At 50.3% G+C, this 17,247-nt stretch overlaps 1 protein-coding gene across 3 annotated transcripts in view; it reads left to right on the top strand.

The window, feature by feature from the left end:
- The window catches only part of COL15A1 (collagen type XV alpha 1 chain), a 106,035-nt gene that overhangs the window by 26,985 nt on the left and 61,803 nt on the right, over window positions 1-17,247 (top strand). For all 3 annotated transcript variants that reach the window (XM_055087076.1, XM_055087075.1, XM_007101829.4), the window contains exons 3-5: window positions 10,897-11,444; window positions 12,616-12,690; window positions 14,173-14,253. In XM_055087076.1, the coding sequence (XP_054943051.1) occupies window positions 10,897-11,444; window positions 12,616-12,690; window positions 14,173-14,253 (704 nt within the window). The remainder of the gene's footprint in view (window positions 1-10,896; window positions 11,445-12,615; window positions 12,691-14,172; window positions 14,254-17,247) is intronic.

The following is a 17,247-nucleotide window of genomic DNA, read 5'->3' as shown; positions in this document are numbered from 1 at the left end:
ACTGAGAGAGGAGGTACTACAAAACCCTTCCCAGATGCCTGTGGCCCTCATGCCTGCCCACACCTGCTAGCCTTTACTGTACCACCTGGTGCACGGGGTCCCTGCAGTGGCTCTGAACCCAGGTTTGGGGAAGGCAGCGAGGAAGGGGTCTGAAAACCCTCACCGCAGCAGCAGAGCAAGACCCACTGCTTGCTTCCCGGGGCTTGCGCATGACTCTTGCTCTGAAGCCAGTTCTGCCTAGCCGATGGGTGTGTGTGGGTGTGTGGGTGTGTGTGTGTGTGTGTGTGTGTGTTGCAGGCCCCGGTCACAGAATGAAGGAGTCATACCACTCTCTCCAGGCTCAGCTCCTCAGTTCCCTAGTCTCTGGGCCTACTTATCTGATTCTGTTATTAATTCTGTAAAGGCTAACAGTTGGAGGGTGACTGTGAAGGGAACTGCAGAGACCATGAGGGTACCCGGCCCAGAGTCGGCCTCGTCTCTGGGTCCTGAGTGCTCCTGGCCCATCGTGTTGTCCATTCTCATGGTGACTCTGGGAGCCAGCTTTTATTGCTGCCCCGCTGTACAGATTAGTTTACAGCTCAGAGAAGCGAACTGGCTTGCCCAAGGTCACACCCCAGTTAGTGGTAGACCCAGGGCTCAAGCCCAGGTCGTTCTGCTACCAAACCCCAGGAGGTTAACCCTTACCTGTGGCTGCCAACCAGGAGAGGGCATCAGACTCACCCAGGCCAGACTCTGGAAGACTCTGATTCCATAGGGTCAGGCAGGAGGGGCAGACCTCTATCTTTTTAAAAGCTCCCTGGGTGACTCTGACGTGTGGCTAGGACTGCAGCCTTCATAACACATGATACTGCCTAGTCAGATTTGAATCCTGACCGTAATTGCTTATTATCTTCATGGCCTTGGGGCAGTAGTTAACTTTTCCAAGCCTCAGTTTTCTATCTTGTAAAATGGGGATAATAATATTATCTACTTCATAAAGAATCAAGGGTGAAGATGAAATGACTGGTGGAAAGCTCTTCGAATAGTACCTCTCACGCAGCAAGCCCACAGTGAATCTTAGCCACAGATGTTATTGTTTCTTGTCATCCATTCATAGGTCACCCTTGCCAGACTCCGGGCTGGAGCCAGGGACTGCGAGATGAGTCTGCATGCCCCATGCCCAGGAGCCCACGTCTAGGCATATCAGGGAAGGAAGGGAACTAACCAGCAGAATGCAGAGATGAGGGTGTAGCGGTGGAGGGATGGACGGGGACTGTGGAAACACAGAGGGAGAGCCGAGGGGGAAGCCCAGGAGGCAGTGGGCTGTAATAGGTTGGCTTCCGCACTGGGGCTTCAGGTGAGTTACTTCCCCTCTCTGGGGCTTGATTTCCTCTGCCAAATGAGAGAATGAGCCCCACCTTGCCTTCCTCCCCGCTGGCGAGGGAACAGGTGAGAGGATGCTTCGAAACCAGAGAGGGTGCTGGTGGGTGCAGACTTCTTCCTGCTGGGGCACCCAGCTGGGCCCAGCTCCTTCCAGCTGCTAGGCAGGGCAACCAAGCTGCAGGGCCCACACCTTGCCAGGACTCTGACCACCTCCAGGCCCCTTCAAAACCATCGTTTTCTCACTTGAGGTCAGAGGCCTGAAAGAAAGAGAGAGAGAGAGAGGAGAGCTCATACAGTAACCTCATTGAGCAGGAAAATTCCTGCACTATATATGAAAACCGGAAAAGGGAAAGAGGCGTTCTAAGTTTACATGTAGAAAAATGCTCTTCTGTAATTCAGAAAAATGAGGTCTTTGACTGTTGGCAAGCCCAGGTCTTTCTTCCAAGTTGATCCAGGATTTTTTCCCTGGCAGGGAAACAGTTCTTTTTTCTAAGAAATGCATTGGGTGGTAGGTTTTTCTAAGAACCTCTTGCATCTTTGCTGGGTGTGGATTGAGCCCCTGCAGGAGGAATTCTGCCGCGTCCATTTTCCTCGGGAAGGGAGTCAGGTAGAGCTGGGCGCCTCTGGGGACTCCAGCCTGGGTGCGGTGATGTTTCCTCCCAGGCAGAGCTCTGACATTTTCCTGGGCACAGTGCTCCCCACCTCCGGCCAGGCCACACGTCCAGAGACGAGGACATCTGTAGAGGGAGAGCTGGATTTGTGCTGGTCCCCATTGGAGTCATTCTTTCCAGGCCTGAAGGCTGTGGGCTGAAGGAACCGGCAGTTAAGGGTGGTTAGAGAAACTGGAAAACAGATGGGAGATGAGGATGCAAAACTGGAGACATTCAGACCTGGCAAGGGCCTTTGGAAACCATCTGATGCAGGCCTCTCATTTCATAGATGAGGAAACTGAGGCTCAGAGAGAAGGGACTACTCGAGATCATACACTATGTTGGTGGCAGAATCTGCGTCCCAGGCCGGGCCCTGTCCAGCATTCCATGCAGTGTCTGAGAGGCCATGGTGTGGAAGTCCAGAGGGCAGATTTAGGCCCAGCCAGGCAGGTGGGAGCTACAAGAGGACATGCCTTAGCTTACTGGGAGAAAGAAGACTTAGAATTGCCCAGCAGTGGCCAGGGTTGTCCTGGGGGCATTGAGCTCCTGGACAGTGTAGATGTGCAAGCAGAAACCAGGTAGACTTTGGCGTGGAGGGATGTGGCAGAGGAAACTCCTTCTCCAAATGGTGAGCTGCAGTCTTTCTGCATAGAGTCTGTGGCTTGGTGAATTCCCAGCAGGCAGCAAAGGAGGCACTGGGGACCTCCTCTCTCCCAAGGGGTGAGTGCAGGGAAATCCAGGGGAGAGGGGCCCTGCTGGGGTTCCAAGGGCAGTCACCCCCACTTTACCTATACACACTTAGCCTGCTGGCTTCATCAAGGTTGGATCACCTGGACCCCCTGAGCCCTGCCCCCAGTGGGAGCAGGAGGAGTCAGTGAGTCCCCGTTTAAGGTGACTGAAGTGTTCTGTAGTCTTCACAACTGCAAGTGGAAATGGGATGTGGGGAAGGGACACCTTTTGCTTTCCCAGGCAGCCGGTGTAGAAAAGGGGCAGAGGATGTGAGGGAGGCACCAGGTTTCTAGGCCTGGCTTGTTCACAGCTCCCCACTGACCTCAGACCTGCTCTCTTGGGTCACTTCCAGACCTGACTGTGATTCTGGCACAGGCGGTGTCCCTCGCAGCTGCAGCTCAGGAAGCCTTCTTTGGATTTCATGGGTGCAGTTCTCCGTGTGGCCGCCAGGGGCCGCTGCTGTGCACGTTCCTGGAGTGTCCTCAGCCACCCTGTCTGGCTTCTCTGCAACCCTCTTTGACCTAGAGCCAGAGGAATGCTCCTTAGTCCCTTGGGGCTTTAAATGCTAACAAGCGCAAGCACTGGGCTCAGGTCCCAGATAATCATCTGTGAGATGGAGCTTTGCAAAGCCAGATACATTCCCCTGAGGAGACAAATCTCCAGAGCCCAGGCTAGCCCCAGGCACTGCCTCAGGACCCCACAGATGGAAGGGCTGAACCAGCCCATTACATAGAAGGAGAAACTGAGACCTGCCTGGGGAGGAGAGATGTCAGCTGTCCTGGAGAGGAGGAGAGGGAAGGGTTCCAGTTCTTCACCTCCTCTGGCCAGGTCACTGTCATCTCTGTGGAAAGAAAACCTGAACCCTGCCCTGTTTGTTTCTTCAGCACTAGGATTCTGCCCTAGTTTCCTTGGAAACTGGCTTTGGACCCCTGGGAGGAAAGTTGCACCATATGGTGACTGTTCAGATTTTCCTCTGCCCAGTCCACCTCTAAGCCATCTGGTTCCTCTTCCCTGTGCCCTCGGGAGGGGCTGCACCAAAGCTGTGCTCAGGAGCCCAAACCAAAGACTTGAGGAGAGTGAGGTCCAGTGGCATCTCTCTGTTCCCTTTCCTCAGGCCACAACGCCAAGTGCCTGCTCTCTGCCAATCCCTGAAGTGGGTATTTGAAGGAGGGAGTCATGCCTATGGCTCTGTGTATAGGGTGGGAGTGGAGCTCCAGTGTCTTGGGGTACAGCTGAGTGAGCTTAGAAAGATTTGGCTGTGAGAAGATAGGGGAGGATGTTACCAATAGAAGGAACAGCATGAGCAAAGACAGGGACAGGAAAAGGGGGAGACTGAAGTGGTGAAGCAAAAGGTGTCTTGAGTGGAATTTCAACTTGATCCTGAGGGCACTGGGAAGCCATGGAAGGCTCTGGAGCTTATGAGTAGCATGAGCGGATGACTGCTAACTGAGACACCTAGATCAGGAGCTTCTTGAGAGCCTACATTCTAGGTTCAGCTCCATATCCCCAGCTGCACACACGGTGTGAGGTAGGGGCTTTATGAATGTTATCAGATTCATGAATTGGAAAAGTGGGTTGAAGAACCTCCATTGGAAATGAAGCTATCCCTATGCATTAATGAAGTGAGAGATTAAGACTGAGGTCAGATGTCCTATGAGATAAGTAGTTATCTGTGGCGAAGTGTGGCCACCTCCCACAGAGGGCCCCGAGGTTCCTGATGCCAGAGAATTCTGCAGTCAGTCCCCCATTAGCACTGCCCCCTCCAGTCTTGCCCCTCAAGGATGGTGAGATGTCTTCCTGCCAGCTGTGATCTCCACCCCTAGCTTCCCACCCAGCACAGAGCCATCCTAGGACAAGCCTATGGACCAAGTTGCTGGGCCTGTTTGTCTTGGCTCCCTGGCTTCTCTCCCCTCCCTGGTGGCCGCCTGAGCAGGTGGCCTTCCTGCTGGAGGCCAAGGAGAAATGAGCCAGCAGGCCCCGGCGCAGCCCTGAGCACGGGTCACTCCAGGCCAGGGGTCGCTCCCTGCCACGCCACGCTGTGGGACCGTGCGTATGGAGGGAGTGGTGGTTGCTGAGAGCATGGCTGGGCCGACTTGGACTTCCTCTAGATCGTGGCTTGGCTCCCCCTGTGGCCGACCCAGTGGAAGCAAGGCCTGATGCCTGCACTCCGGTCCTCTCTCGTGGCTGAGGTCTGGGCAGCAGGGGGCAGGTAGGATTAGGAAATGATCTCTTTGCAGACTTTGGTTTTTGCTAAGCTTATGCCTTTGAATCAAATAGAAGACCCGTTTCTACCATTTGTTGAGCACTTGCACTTTCCCTCCATCATCTCATTTGATCCCCACGTGTGAGATGGGTGGGATGTCCCCTTGTCAGCAGTAAGTTATCTGCCCAAAAGCTGTCCGCTTCGTAATTGGCAAAGGCTGGATCTGAATCCAGCACCAAGGTAGTTCTCCTCTGCAGGCTGCCTCTTTTGCCCACTGTCCAGCTGGCCAACCAGTGGTCTGTGCCTGGCAGGGCTGGGGCAGCTTAGGGGTCGTGGGAGGGACACCAGTTCCAGGTCACCTGTCATTCCAAGTCACCCCTAAGACAGGATCACACCTCCCCTCTGTCTATCCTTGTTTCACTGCTCCATCTACTGCTTTCTGGCTGTGTCTCCTGGTCCTGGAACTCTCTCCTTGACCATCCGTTTCCCTGTCTATAAGATAAGGAGATTGGATAGATTGGTGATTTTTTTTTTTTTTTTTTTCCAAACCAGAATCCTCCTGGAACTAAGAATTCCCAGAATGGCCACATGGAAGCCTGGGCTTTACTGGCCATGGCAGCACTGGGCTGGTTTAAGCAGGCTTCTGGGTGGGAACCTCTCAGCCCTTGTCCTTGGGTACCCTGAACCCCCAGCTGTCCCTTGAACCCTCAGGACACCACTTAGAAACAAGCTGCTGGATGAGAGGGGCCAGTCATTCACTCCCCGTGGAACCACACATTCTACAAACCTGGAGTATCCCACCAGAGAGGGACTTCTCCTCCTGTTCTCGGTAGGAGAGAGAGAAGAGCTAGAGGAAAAGCTTTCACTGGATTAAGTGGAGAAGAAAGCGAAGCTATCAGCAGGGTTACTCATGGTTTTGTTTTGTTTTTATCTTTAAACTGTGGAGGGGAGAAAAGAAATCTCAGTGGGTTGCTTGCTTTTCTTTCTATTTCTTTTCTTTTCACTTTTTCTTCTTTCTATAGAGATGGGCTGTATTTGAGTGAGGAGAAACATGAAGAAAAGGTTTTATACTTTCTAAAAGGGGATGTAGCTTGTTAACGTCTTTAAAAATATGTAAATGTCTTTATTTTTCACATCATGTACTTGGGGTAAAATTCAAAAAGTAGAAAAGAGTATCCAGTGAAAAGAAAGTCTTCTTTCGTCTCCCAGCCACCAGCACTCTTCCTTGGAGACAATTTCTGGTTCCAGTTTCTGGTGTATCTTTCTAGATGTATTTAATATATATTTTAAAATATATTTTATATATTTATGTATTAATATATGTATTTCCAACTGATAGCAATTCTATTCTGCACCTTGTTTTTCTTATATGTTTGTTTCTAGTTAATACATCTTGTTTCATATTAAAACCTAAGGAACCATACCTTTTTAAAGGCTGTATTGTATTTCGTTGTATGGGTATATCAAAAGTTACTTTTTTTTTTAGAAATGTATTTATTTATTTATTTATTTTTGGCTGCGTTGGGTCTTCGTTGCTGCGCGCGGGCTTTCTCTAGTTGCGGCCAGCAGGAGCTACTCTTCGTTGCGGCGCGCGGGCTTCTCATTGTGGCGGCTTCTCTCGTTGCGGAGCACAGGCTCTAGGTGCAAGGGCTTCAGTAGTTGTGGCTCGCGGGCTTCAGTAGTTGTGGCTCACAGACTCTAGAGCGCAGGCTCAGTAGTTGTGGCGCGCGGGCTTAGTTGCTCCGTGGCATGTGGGATCTTCCCGGACCAGGGCTCGACCCCGTGTCCCCTGCATTGGCAGGTGGATCCTTAACCACTGAACCACCAGGGAAGTCCCAAAAGTTATTATTTATTTAACCATTCCCCAAGAATTCCAAGACAGAATGGTTTAGATACATTTAGATACATTTTAAACAATACTGCAATGGATATTCTTGTAAGTGCTTTATATGTCACATTTGTAACTGTATCTGTTCTGAAAATTCATAGACGTATAACTGCTGGGTCAAAGAGTACATATGCACTTTTACTTTTGATAAATATCGTCAAAGTGCCCCTCCCACAGTTGTTGTGCCAGTTTACAGTCCCACCAGCAGTGCATGCGATGGCCTGTTTCCTCAAACTCTTGCTAAACAGAATATTATCCAACATTGTGATCTTTGCCAATCTGATAGGGAAAATGGTATCTCTTCATAATCGTACCTTGTATCTCTCTTGTTCTGAATGAGGTTGAGTATCTTTTCATATGTTTAAGAGCCATGTTTTTTTCTTTTACTGTGGAAAGAATTTCCTGTTCTTTGCCCATTTTTCTGTTGGATTTTTGGCCTCCTGCTTATTCGTTTGTTTTGTGTATTAGCGTAATTCATCTGTTGTCTGTGATATATGTAGCAAATAATTTTGTCCAGGTTGGGATTTTATTTGACACTGTGGGGATTTATTTTTGCTATGCAGAACTTTAAAAATTTATGTGTTGTTAAATTTAATGAAATGTATAAATCTTTTTATTTTTGCCTTCTGGGGTTTGTCATACTTTAGTTTCTGTTTTAATGCAAGTTGCAAACTGGACAGAAAAAGCATTGGATTGAGAATCAGATCTGCTTTTAGCCGCCAAATCCCTTCCCTCCTTTAACCTCAGTTTTGCCTTCTTTCTGTAAACTGAAGGGGTTGGACTTAATTCATTTATTTGTTCATCTTTTCATGCATTCATTCATCAGCACTGAGCAGGATACTGGGAACACAGAGATAAATGGTGTGGTCCATGTTCTTGTGGTACAATGGGGAGAGAGACAAGTGACCCAGCAGGGGCCTGCAGTGTGCTGGGAGTGGAAGAACTCAGTGTATATTGAGGCGGCATCTGATGCGGGCCTGGAAGGAGATGTAGGTCAGGAGGTGAAACAAGGGATTTCATGGGAGGGAGTCTTGGAGAATGAGGAGTTAGTTATTCTGGTAAAAATAACTGGTGGGGGGAGGTGGGGTGGTGGCTGAGGGAAGAGCATTTGACAAGGAGGGGAGGGGACCTGTGATGGCCTGGGGCACTGGAAGGAGGGCGTCAGGCGAGCTGGGGAGTCAGAGTGCGGCTGGGTCTAGACCACAAAGGCCTCTCCAGCCAAGCTCCCAGGCTGCCGCAGACCCTGAGGGCACAGATGGCCAGAGAAGCCTTCTCATCAGGGCCTCAACATGATCAGATTTGCCCTTTTGTTAAGGATGGGACAATCATTTTCATTAGAGTGTTGTGAAATATCTTCCATGGCATTTTTTATAAAGAATACTACAAGGAATACTTTTGAATATCACCTAGTTTAAGAAATAAACATCATCACTGTAGTTGAAAAGCCCCATGGACCACTCCCCAAATCTCATCTCTCTATCTCCCCTAAATGTTGGCAAGAACATGCTTCTGGTGGACATGTAAAATGGCACAGTTGCATCTTAATGATAATTAAGATAATAATTGCATCCAAAAAGAAATGATAATTATGGGATGTAAGGTAGGTGTTAGGGATGCTATGCTATTACTTCCCTAATGCTAGGGAAGTAATCATACTGCAATACATAATATAAGTGTATCAGATCAACACTTTTTTCACCTTAAACTTACACAATATTACATGTCAGTTATATCTCAATTTTTAAAAAATGGCACAGTTGCTTAAGAGAACAATTTAGCCACACTCAGTGAAGTTGCAGATGCATATACCCATATCATCCAATAATTCTACCCTAAGTGGTGGAATTACCTGCACAGGTAAGCACAAGGAGATGTGTATAAGAAAGTCCATAGTAGTAGTGGTTGTAATAGTGATGGAAACCTCACTTTCCATCAGCAGAAATGTGAACTAATCCATAGTGGCTTATGTATACCTAGAGTACTGCTGTGAAAATATGAGACCTGGAACCACATGTCTCAACAGGGATAAATCTCAAAAATACAGCGTTGAGTGGAAAAAAAAAAAAAGTTCCAGAATACATGCAGCATGCCAACATTTATATGAGATTAGTAGACAGGCACAGCAGTGCTGCATTCTGTTAGAGACATATAGTCATGTAGTAAACACACAAAGGCATGCATGGGGATAATAAACACCAGACCCCCAGAGTGGCTGCCTCTGGGGCATAGGCAGGGAGAATAGGATCAGAGAGTCCATGAGAGCTTCAGCTGAGTTGATATTTTCTTTCTTAAGTGGAGTGGTGGGCCCATGCCTGTTCCTCATGTTATTCTTGTTCTAAAAATGTTAATAATATATTTTATTTAGCCCAGAATTTCCCCAAATTATCATCTCAACATGAAATCAATCTAAACATAGTAAACACAATGAATATCTTACATTCCTTTTTCAAGCATTCCTTTTTCAAAATCCAGTTTCTATCTGTTGTCCCACCTGCAGAGCTCCTGCCCACCTCTCTCTGGGACCTGCCTTCCTATCTCATCACCGCAGGTGCACAGGGGTGCACGTCACTGCAAGCCAGCCTGCAGCCTTCTCCCAGGGGACGGTGGTTGGGTGGACCAAGGTTTATGAACCTGGGGTCCTTTCCAGGCCACCACAATGGAGGCCTATTATTTCTCCCCCCAAGGGGTAGTGGATAAGAGCACACCTCTTTAGTGGGATGCTCTCCTGAGGGGCTTACCTTGGGCAAATTTCTTACCTTCTCTAAGTTTTCTCTGGGGTAGAATGGGGATAATAGTACCTACCCTCATGGAGTTGTTGTGAGGAGTAAATGAGCTAGCTAATGTAGGTGAAGAGATTAGAGCCTGGTAAGAGTGAGAGCCCGGGGAATGCGGATGATGCTGATCATGATGACACAGTGACAAAGGGCGATGAGGATGATACGTATTTCAGTTGTCCTAAGGTCCGGGAACACTTCGTTTGTCCCTGCCTTTTTCCCCACACCCTGAGGCACTTAAACAGTAGACCTCATTCAAAATAAAACAAAACAAAATAAACCTATCCACTTTTTTTTAAAAAAATTTATTTATTTATTTATTTATTTGGCTGCGTTGGGTCTTCGTTGCTGTGCACGGGCTTTTCTCTAGTTGCGGTGAGTGTCGTTATGGTGTGTAGGCTTCTCATTGCGGTGGCTTCTCTTGTTGTGGAGCACGGGCTCTAGGTGCGCGGGCTCAGTAGTTGTGGCTCGTGGGGTTAGTTGCTCTGCGGCACGTGGGATCTTCCCGAACCAGGGCTACGAACCCATGTCCCCTGCATTGGCAGGCAGATTCTTAACCACTGCGCCACCAGGGAAGTCCCAAACCTATCCTCTTTTAAAGAAAGAAATGGGGGAAAAAATCCTTAAGTTGATGGGGGAACCCTGTAGGGATATTCTAGGAATATTTTAAAATGTTTTCCAAACCGCTCATCATGACTTGTTCATGGGTAACGATATCAGTTCAGTAGGTTGTTTCCAGCATGTTTTTAACAAAACAAAAGAGAAAAAGAATTGTTAAACAGAAAGGAAAATATCATAGTGCCTGGTAAGTATTAAAAGTAAATAATGTTTTATGAAACATCTGTTTCACTGTTACAGGTATATATTTGTCTAAACGTGCATATTGGGTGGCCATGTAAATGCATTTCTTTTTTTTTTTTTCTTTTTTGTGGTACGCGGGCCTCTCACTGTTGTGGCCTCTCCCGTTGCGGAGCACAGGCTCCGGACGCGCAGGCTTAGCGGCCACGGCTCACGGGCCCAGCCGCCCCGCGGCATGTGGGATCTTCCCGGACCGGGACACGAGCCCGTGTCCCCTGCATCGGCAGGTGGACTCTCAACCACTGCGCCACCAGGGAAGCCCTGCATTTCTTATTGTCGGTCGTTGTCAAAAAAAGTTTGAAAAACAGTAATTAAGACACAACAGTGGGGTTCCTGAAGGATCCCATTTCATTCCTGAATTTATTTCTTCCTCATTTCCAAGCGCAGTAGAATATATATGTGAAGCATGACCTTCTCTCTCCCTCCCTGCAGAACTGGCTTCCCAGGGCCACCTGGACCTCACAGAGCTCATCGGCGTCCCGCTGCCCTCGTCCGTGTCCTTTGTCACTGGCCATGGCGGCTTCCCGGCCTACAGTTTCGGGCCTGGTGCCAACGTCGGCCGCCCGGCCAGGACCCTCATGCCACCCACCTTCTTCAGGGACTTTGCCATCAGCGTGATGGCGAAGCCCAGCAGTGCCCGAGGCGGCGTGCTCTTTGCTATCACAGATGCCTTCCAGAAGGTCATCTACCTGGGCCTGCGGCTCTCAGGAGTGGAGGACGGCAGCCAGCGGGTCATCCTCTACTATACGGAGCCCGGCTCCAAGGTGTCCCGTGAGGCTGCCGCCTTCCCGGTGCCTGTGATGACCCACAGGTGGAACCGCTTTGCCATGGTTGTCCAGGGCGAGGAAGTGACCCTCCTTGTGGACTGCGAGGAGCACAGCCACGTCCCCTTCCCGAGGTCCTCCCGGCTCTTGGCCTTCGAGCCCAGTGCGGGAATCTTCATCGGCAACGCAGGAGCCACGGGCCTGGAGAGATTCACTGTGAGTCCAAGTCCTGCAGATCGGGGGCGGGGGGCGGGGGCGCCGCTGGACACCATGCGACAAACACAAGCAACTATTCTTGTTATTATCTGATTCTTATGTCCTCAAAGAGGCATGTATGCCGGTGGGAAGAAAGCTAGGCCCAGAACACAAAACCTAGATTCCAGCACTGAGTTTTCAGTGTAGCTTGATGATTTTAGACAGTATCTGGATTCTCTGATCTGCTCTGTGTTTTCTTATCTATAAGCAGGGATAAGAAAACCTAGGCCCCAGGGTTGTGGAGTCACGTGAGCTAGCCTGTGTGAAAGCACTTTGTATGTTTTAAGGCATTACAGAAAGGGTAAGGTGTGTTACATCCTTCAGTGATTTTATCTTTGGAAAAGGGTGGCGGTTGCATGTAATTTCTACAAAGGTGGAATAGCTGGGATGTCAGGGTGTGAGGTAGCTTCTCTCTCTCCTTTATGGATAATGTGACTTGAAAAAAATACCGGAAAACTGATTTTGCTGTCAAAATGGGTTTTTATGAATAAGCCATTCTAAAGCAGATCCCTAAGTTACTGTAGTTATTCCTTTAGTCGGCACTATTCTTACTGATACCTTCCCAACTGATTCAGGACAGGCCTGTGGCCTGGGGTTTGGGCTTATCTGTAGTACAGCGGAAGATGGATTTTAAGAAGTTAAAATCTGATGAATAATTTTGAAACACTCACTTGGGGATAGTCATGGAGAACGGGCTGTCAGGTGTGGAGAGGGGAGGCGGAGTGGAAGCAGGGAGGTTGGTGGACACCTACTCTGGGGGCAGGTCCTTCCAGCTGGGAAGCATTGAGCCATGGGGGAGAGACACTTTCTGGTAGGGGAGGCATGCGTTTTAGGGCTTGTTGTTGACAAGCTGGGGACCTGGGGACCAGTTAGGAGGCTGCTGTTAGTCTGCGCTTTGAACACCATGCTCTCCAAGGACCTCTCTAGTTAGTGGGGCTCATATTACATTGGCCCAAGCAGAGTCCCCCTGAATGAGAACAGGCCTGGAGGTGGCTTGGTTTCCTTGTCACGGCTATGGGCGGCACTTCTCACACCTGTCCTTTCACGGCTTCTTCTCTGTTACAAAAAAGTCATATTTCCCATGGCTGCTTGTGCTGTAGACGTGGCCTCTGATCCCTCTGCTTTTCCCTAGGGGTCTATACAGCAGCTCACCATCCACCGTGACCCCGGGACTCCCGAGGAGCTGTGTGAAGCTGAAGAATCCTCGGTGAGCCCCTACCTCCCCCCCGCAGCCAGAGAAGCTGGCGCCCAGGCAATTTTTCATTCCCAACGTCATGGAGTCTCTGAAATCTCTCATCTTGGCAAGCACTGCGTCAAGTCCTATTTTGGGCTTTTTGGCTTTATTATTATTTTTAAGAACTTCAGCCATGTCTTTGGTGTGGCGGGGGGTGGGGGGAGTTGTGTTTCTTCTAAGGTGTTAGGTTCTTCCATGGCTGTGCCAGTCAATGGCGTGGTTTCCAGACTTCCTGCCAAGAAAGGGTGTCAGGATTCTAAAATCAAAGTAAAAACTCTAAGACATTCTGGGTGTAAATTCTTATAAAAACAAAACTAAATTTAGCTTTTATGCTTGGCAAATGAATCAGTTCCTCAGTTGGGGGGCAGTGGTGGTGGGCAGGAGACAAAAGATGGGTCCTTTCCCCCCTCCTTCCCTCCCTTCCTCCCTCCCTTCCGCCAGAATTGCCTGCACCTGCAAGGTGACAGACCTGGGGAGATGCTGGAGATAAAGGGATGAACTGGGAACTGTCTCTATCCTCCAGAGGCTCACACACACCCCAACTGCAGTGACAGAGCTGAGTGTGATTGGCCCTCAGACCCAAATTCTAGAGGTCAGGTCAGGACAGGAAGGTGGAGGAGGAGGAATGGGAAGCCGGTCAGGCAGGAGCTGATGCCTGACCGGTGACAAGCAAGTGTCACCCAGATGAAGAAGAAAAGGTGCTCCGGGCAGAAGCCATGGCGTAAAGCAGGAAAGGCAGAGACAAGCCGAGCGTGGCGTATTCCTAGACCTTCTACTCCTCTTTGGGTGGTGTCGGCCCCAAAGCTAAAATAAGCTGATTTTATTCATCTAGTAAAAACTGCTTCCAGTGTAGCTGGAAAGCCCCCTCCAAGGTGGAACTTGGATCTGTGAGAACGTTTGCTCTCCTTGAGGCTGTGATCCCAGCCTGGCGTTCCCGTGACGCTGAAAGAAGGGAAGTTTTGTGTGTATTTATTCCTTCATCTCCGTGTTGCTATTGAACAAATAGGAACAACCCAAGGGTCCACAAATAAGTTACAAAATCATGGCATATGGGTGTCTTGGGCTAACTTCACAGTTAGCCCAACTGTGAAGACTAGGTAGCAAAGGGAGGATGTATTTCAAATGTAACGACTCCCAGTGAGAAATTCTGGTGACAGTCATGCAAAGGGGGAGTGCCTTTTGATCGAGATTGAAGGGCACCTGGGCAAAATGCAGGTAGGTATGTTAGAGAGACTACACTGATTGTAGTTTTTTGTTTGAGCAATGAAACGTGGAAGAAAACAGAAAGAATAGGCAAGACGTATGCTGTCTTCTCCATCCCATTCCGTCTCCATCCATCTCCATCTCTCTCTTTCTCTTTCACACGCGCACCGTTCCTCCACAGGAGTTCACTTCTGTGACTCCGCAATTGTAAACTGCCCCCCACTCTGCCCAGCATGATTTGTCTCCACACAGGCGTCAGGAGAGACCAGCGGGCTTCAGGAGACAGACAGAGTAGCTGAGATCTTGGAAGCCGTCACCTACACTCAAGCCCCGGTGAGTACTGGGTGCGGTGCCATGTCCTCTTAGTCGGCTTTTAGGGGGCTGCGCGTTATCAGAGAGTACCCAGAGTCCCAGTCTGACATCTCTGTTCTCAGAACTGTGACTTCATTAGACAGTTCACCGGGGGAGGTCAGGAAAGCACTGGCCAATGGGCATTTTGCAAAATCCCAACTGCAGGGGAACACCGTTACCCGGGTGCCACCCTGTGCTGTGGCCACGAGAGGGCTGTCCAAAGGTGAACTTTGTGCTCTATCACCTCCCAGCTGTGTGAGCTTAGGTGACTTATTCAGCCTCTCTGAGCCTCAGCCCCTCTCCCATAAAACAATAATCAGCGTGCTATCTCGTGAGGTCCTTGTGAGGTTAGATGAGGCCATGCAGGGGCAGGTCTCGGCCCAGTGCCTGGCACAAGGGAGGTGGCCCTGAACGGTGGCTGTTGTCACATTTGCTCAGGGCTCTGGCTGTGAGAAGGAAGTTGGGGTCCCCACTCCTGTGAGATGCAGAGTCCTCCCAGGAGCTCCTTTCTGGCCCCATGGGAAAGGCAGCCATCCTCCCAGTGGTGTGGGCCTCCTCCCTCCTGGGAATGTGCCCCGTGGCCAAGACAAGGAAGTGGTTTTGAAAGCACTGAATCATACTCTGGAGACACCAAGGAGCCTGTTTTAATGAAAACAGCCAGCAGTGTCTGAGTCACTGAGCACAGAAGCCCCAGCCATCTCCTCGACTGGTCCGGCTCAGTCTACAGACTCATCTCTGATAGAAGAAAGCAGGGAGCTAGAAATAAGGTGGGGGCTATAAATTATAGACCTTCAGTAACAGAGGGGTGGGTGGTACAGAACAGGACCAGAGTCTGTTAGTGTGGGAGGGACTTAAGGGTCACCTCTTTCTGTTCAGACGTGTACAGAAAACTGCCCTTTGTACAAATGAGCAAACTGAGGCCCAAAGAGGGAAGGAGACTGGCCCTAGGGTGTGTGGCTGAGCTGAGGCTAGAGCACAGGTCCCCTCATGCCCCATCAAGGGTTTAGGCCGTGACCCTGCGCTGCCGGCCTGGGCGGTGTTGCAGGGGTTCATCCTCAGGACCACAGCCGATTTGGGGGTAGCTGAGATGGAGAAAGTCAAGGGTCCAAGGTGCCCGCCTAGATGGTGACTGGCGGGTGGCTGCTCTGGGCAGTGTTGCAATCCTGTGTGCCCATCAGCCCTTGGCCACCCCACTGGCATGGCCAGGGCATAGGGCAGCAGGGGACAGAGCTGTGGTGCCCTGGGCTTTCTAGCCTGACGCTGCCCCCCGGGGTACCAGTTCACAGCTAGGAGTGAGGCTGACTTGAGCAGAGAGGCTGATAATCCGTGGTGGCCCTGAGGGATGGACAGGAAAGGGGAGTGGAGCTTAGGAGCAGGAGATGTCATGGAGGGGGTGCTGGCCAGGGAGGGCTGTAACCTTCTCTGCAGGGTGGTGTTTTCCATTCATTCCCCAGAGGAGGCGCTGAGGTACACGCGAGTGAAGCGCTTTGCCCCGGGGCTGCCCAGACTGGAGGTGGCAGAGCCAGGTCTCCAGCCTGGGCCCAGGCCACTATCAGTCATGTCACCCCCAGCTAGGGACTTCTCCCTTTCACCCTCTCCTGGAAGGCTCCCCTCCGTGGCCACCCACCTCCCCCCACCCCCTCCAGGGCCCGGGAATTACCCTCTTCAGCTCAGACATTCCCCTCCCCTCTCTGTCTGGCTTCTCTCTTGGCATGAATCTCACTTCCCTGTCCTCAGCCTTTCCAACCCTGCCACCCTTCAAGACATAAGCCATGACTAGCGAACTGACTCATGGACTGCCTGAGCACTCATGGCCTTAAAAAGACAGGCCCTCCTCGCCTCCTTCCCCATTTAGGGTAGGAGTCCCTGCTCCCCAATTCTTCCCCCTGCTAAGTCAGCATCTGCTGACACACCTTTCCATTTCTGGAAAGTTCTATCTTTGCCGAGTTAGAATTAATACCCTATGGTTCTCAGCCCTGGCTCTGCATCAGAGTCCTGAGTGTGTGTGTGTGTGTGTGTGTGTGTGTGTGTTTATGTGTCCATATGTGTCTGTGTGTATATGTATGTATGCTTGTATGTGTTGTGTGTATGTGTGCATGTAGGGGGGTGCGTGCTGGGGGAGGGTCTTAAAAAAAGCCTCTTGCCTGGGCTGCATACCTGGACATTCAGACTCAGGAGGTCTGGAGTAAGATCTGATAGTCTGTACTTACACAAAGCTCTGCAGGTGATTCTGCTCCACAGCCAGGACCTCTCTTCCACCCACACCCAAATGCTCACAGATTCCCAACACACCACACCCTTTCACTCCTTGTCTGTGCCTTGGCTCCTGCAGGTTCTGTTTGCCCGGAGGACCCTCGCCCACCCTGTCTCTGCCTGGCCAATTCCCACTCCTTCAGGATCCAGTCCATAGCCCATCACCGGAGGCCACGGCCACGCTGCCCTCCTCACGCATGACTCTCACTCCGGCAGTCCCAAGTGTCACATTCATCACAGTTAGTTGGGTCTGGGTCTGTGTCTCCCCAGTAGCCCAACACTTTAAGGACAGATGCCCTTCTTATTTACTCATTTCTATATCCCAGGGAACAGCCAAGACATGGCACACAGTAGGGCCTCAGGAAATATGTGTTGAATGTGGGCCAGCAAATTACCCCATTTTAATTAAAAAGTCTTAAGGCTCGACATTCCCATTTTGTCACAGGCCACACTGGTTCTCCATCCACACTAACACCTGAAAACCAGCAGCCGCCTGTTGGAGAACAGGACATCTGACCCTGACTGCCGAGGGTCAGCTCACCAGCTCTGCCTTGAACCCAGGCTTCATGGCTGCCTTGTTGGGATTTTGCCAGAAGAGGTTTTTAGCTGAGAGGCTGGAGTTGGTGATTTCATATAACTCAAACTTTGCCACCTTGAGTTACTGAGCTCAGCCCACCCTTACCTGGCTGTCCTGTGTTTCCCGTACGCTCACCTGCCCTACCT

This window comes from Physeter macrocephalus, chromosome 9 (genome assembly GCF_002837175.3).
Source record: "Physeter macrocephalus isolate SW-GA chromosome 9, ASM283717v5, whole genome shotgun sequence".
Taxonomy (NCBI): domain Eukaryota; kingdom Metazoa; phylum Chordata; class Mammalia; order Artiodactyla; family Physeteridae; genus Physeter; species Physeter macrocephalus.
The sequence above is the reverse complement of the archived record's forward strand: the minus strand, read 5'-3'. Positions and strand labels throughout refer to the sequence as shown.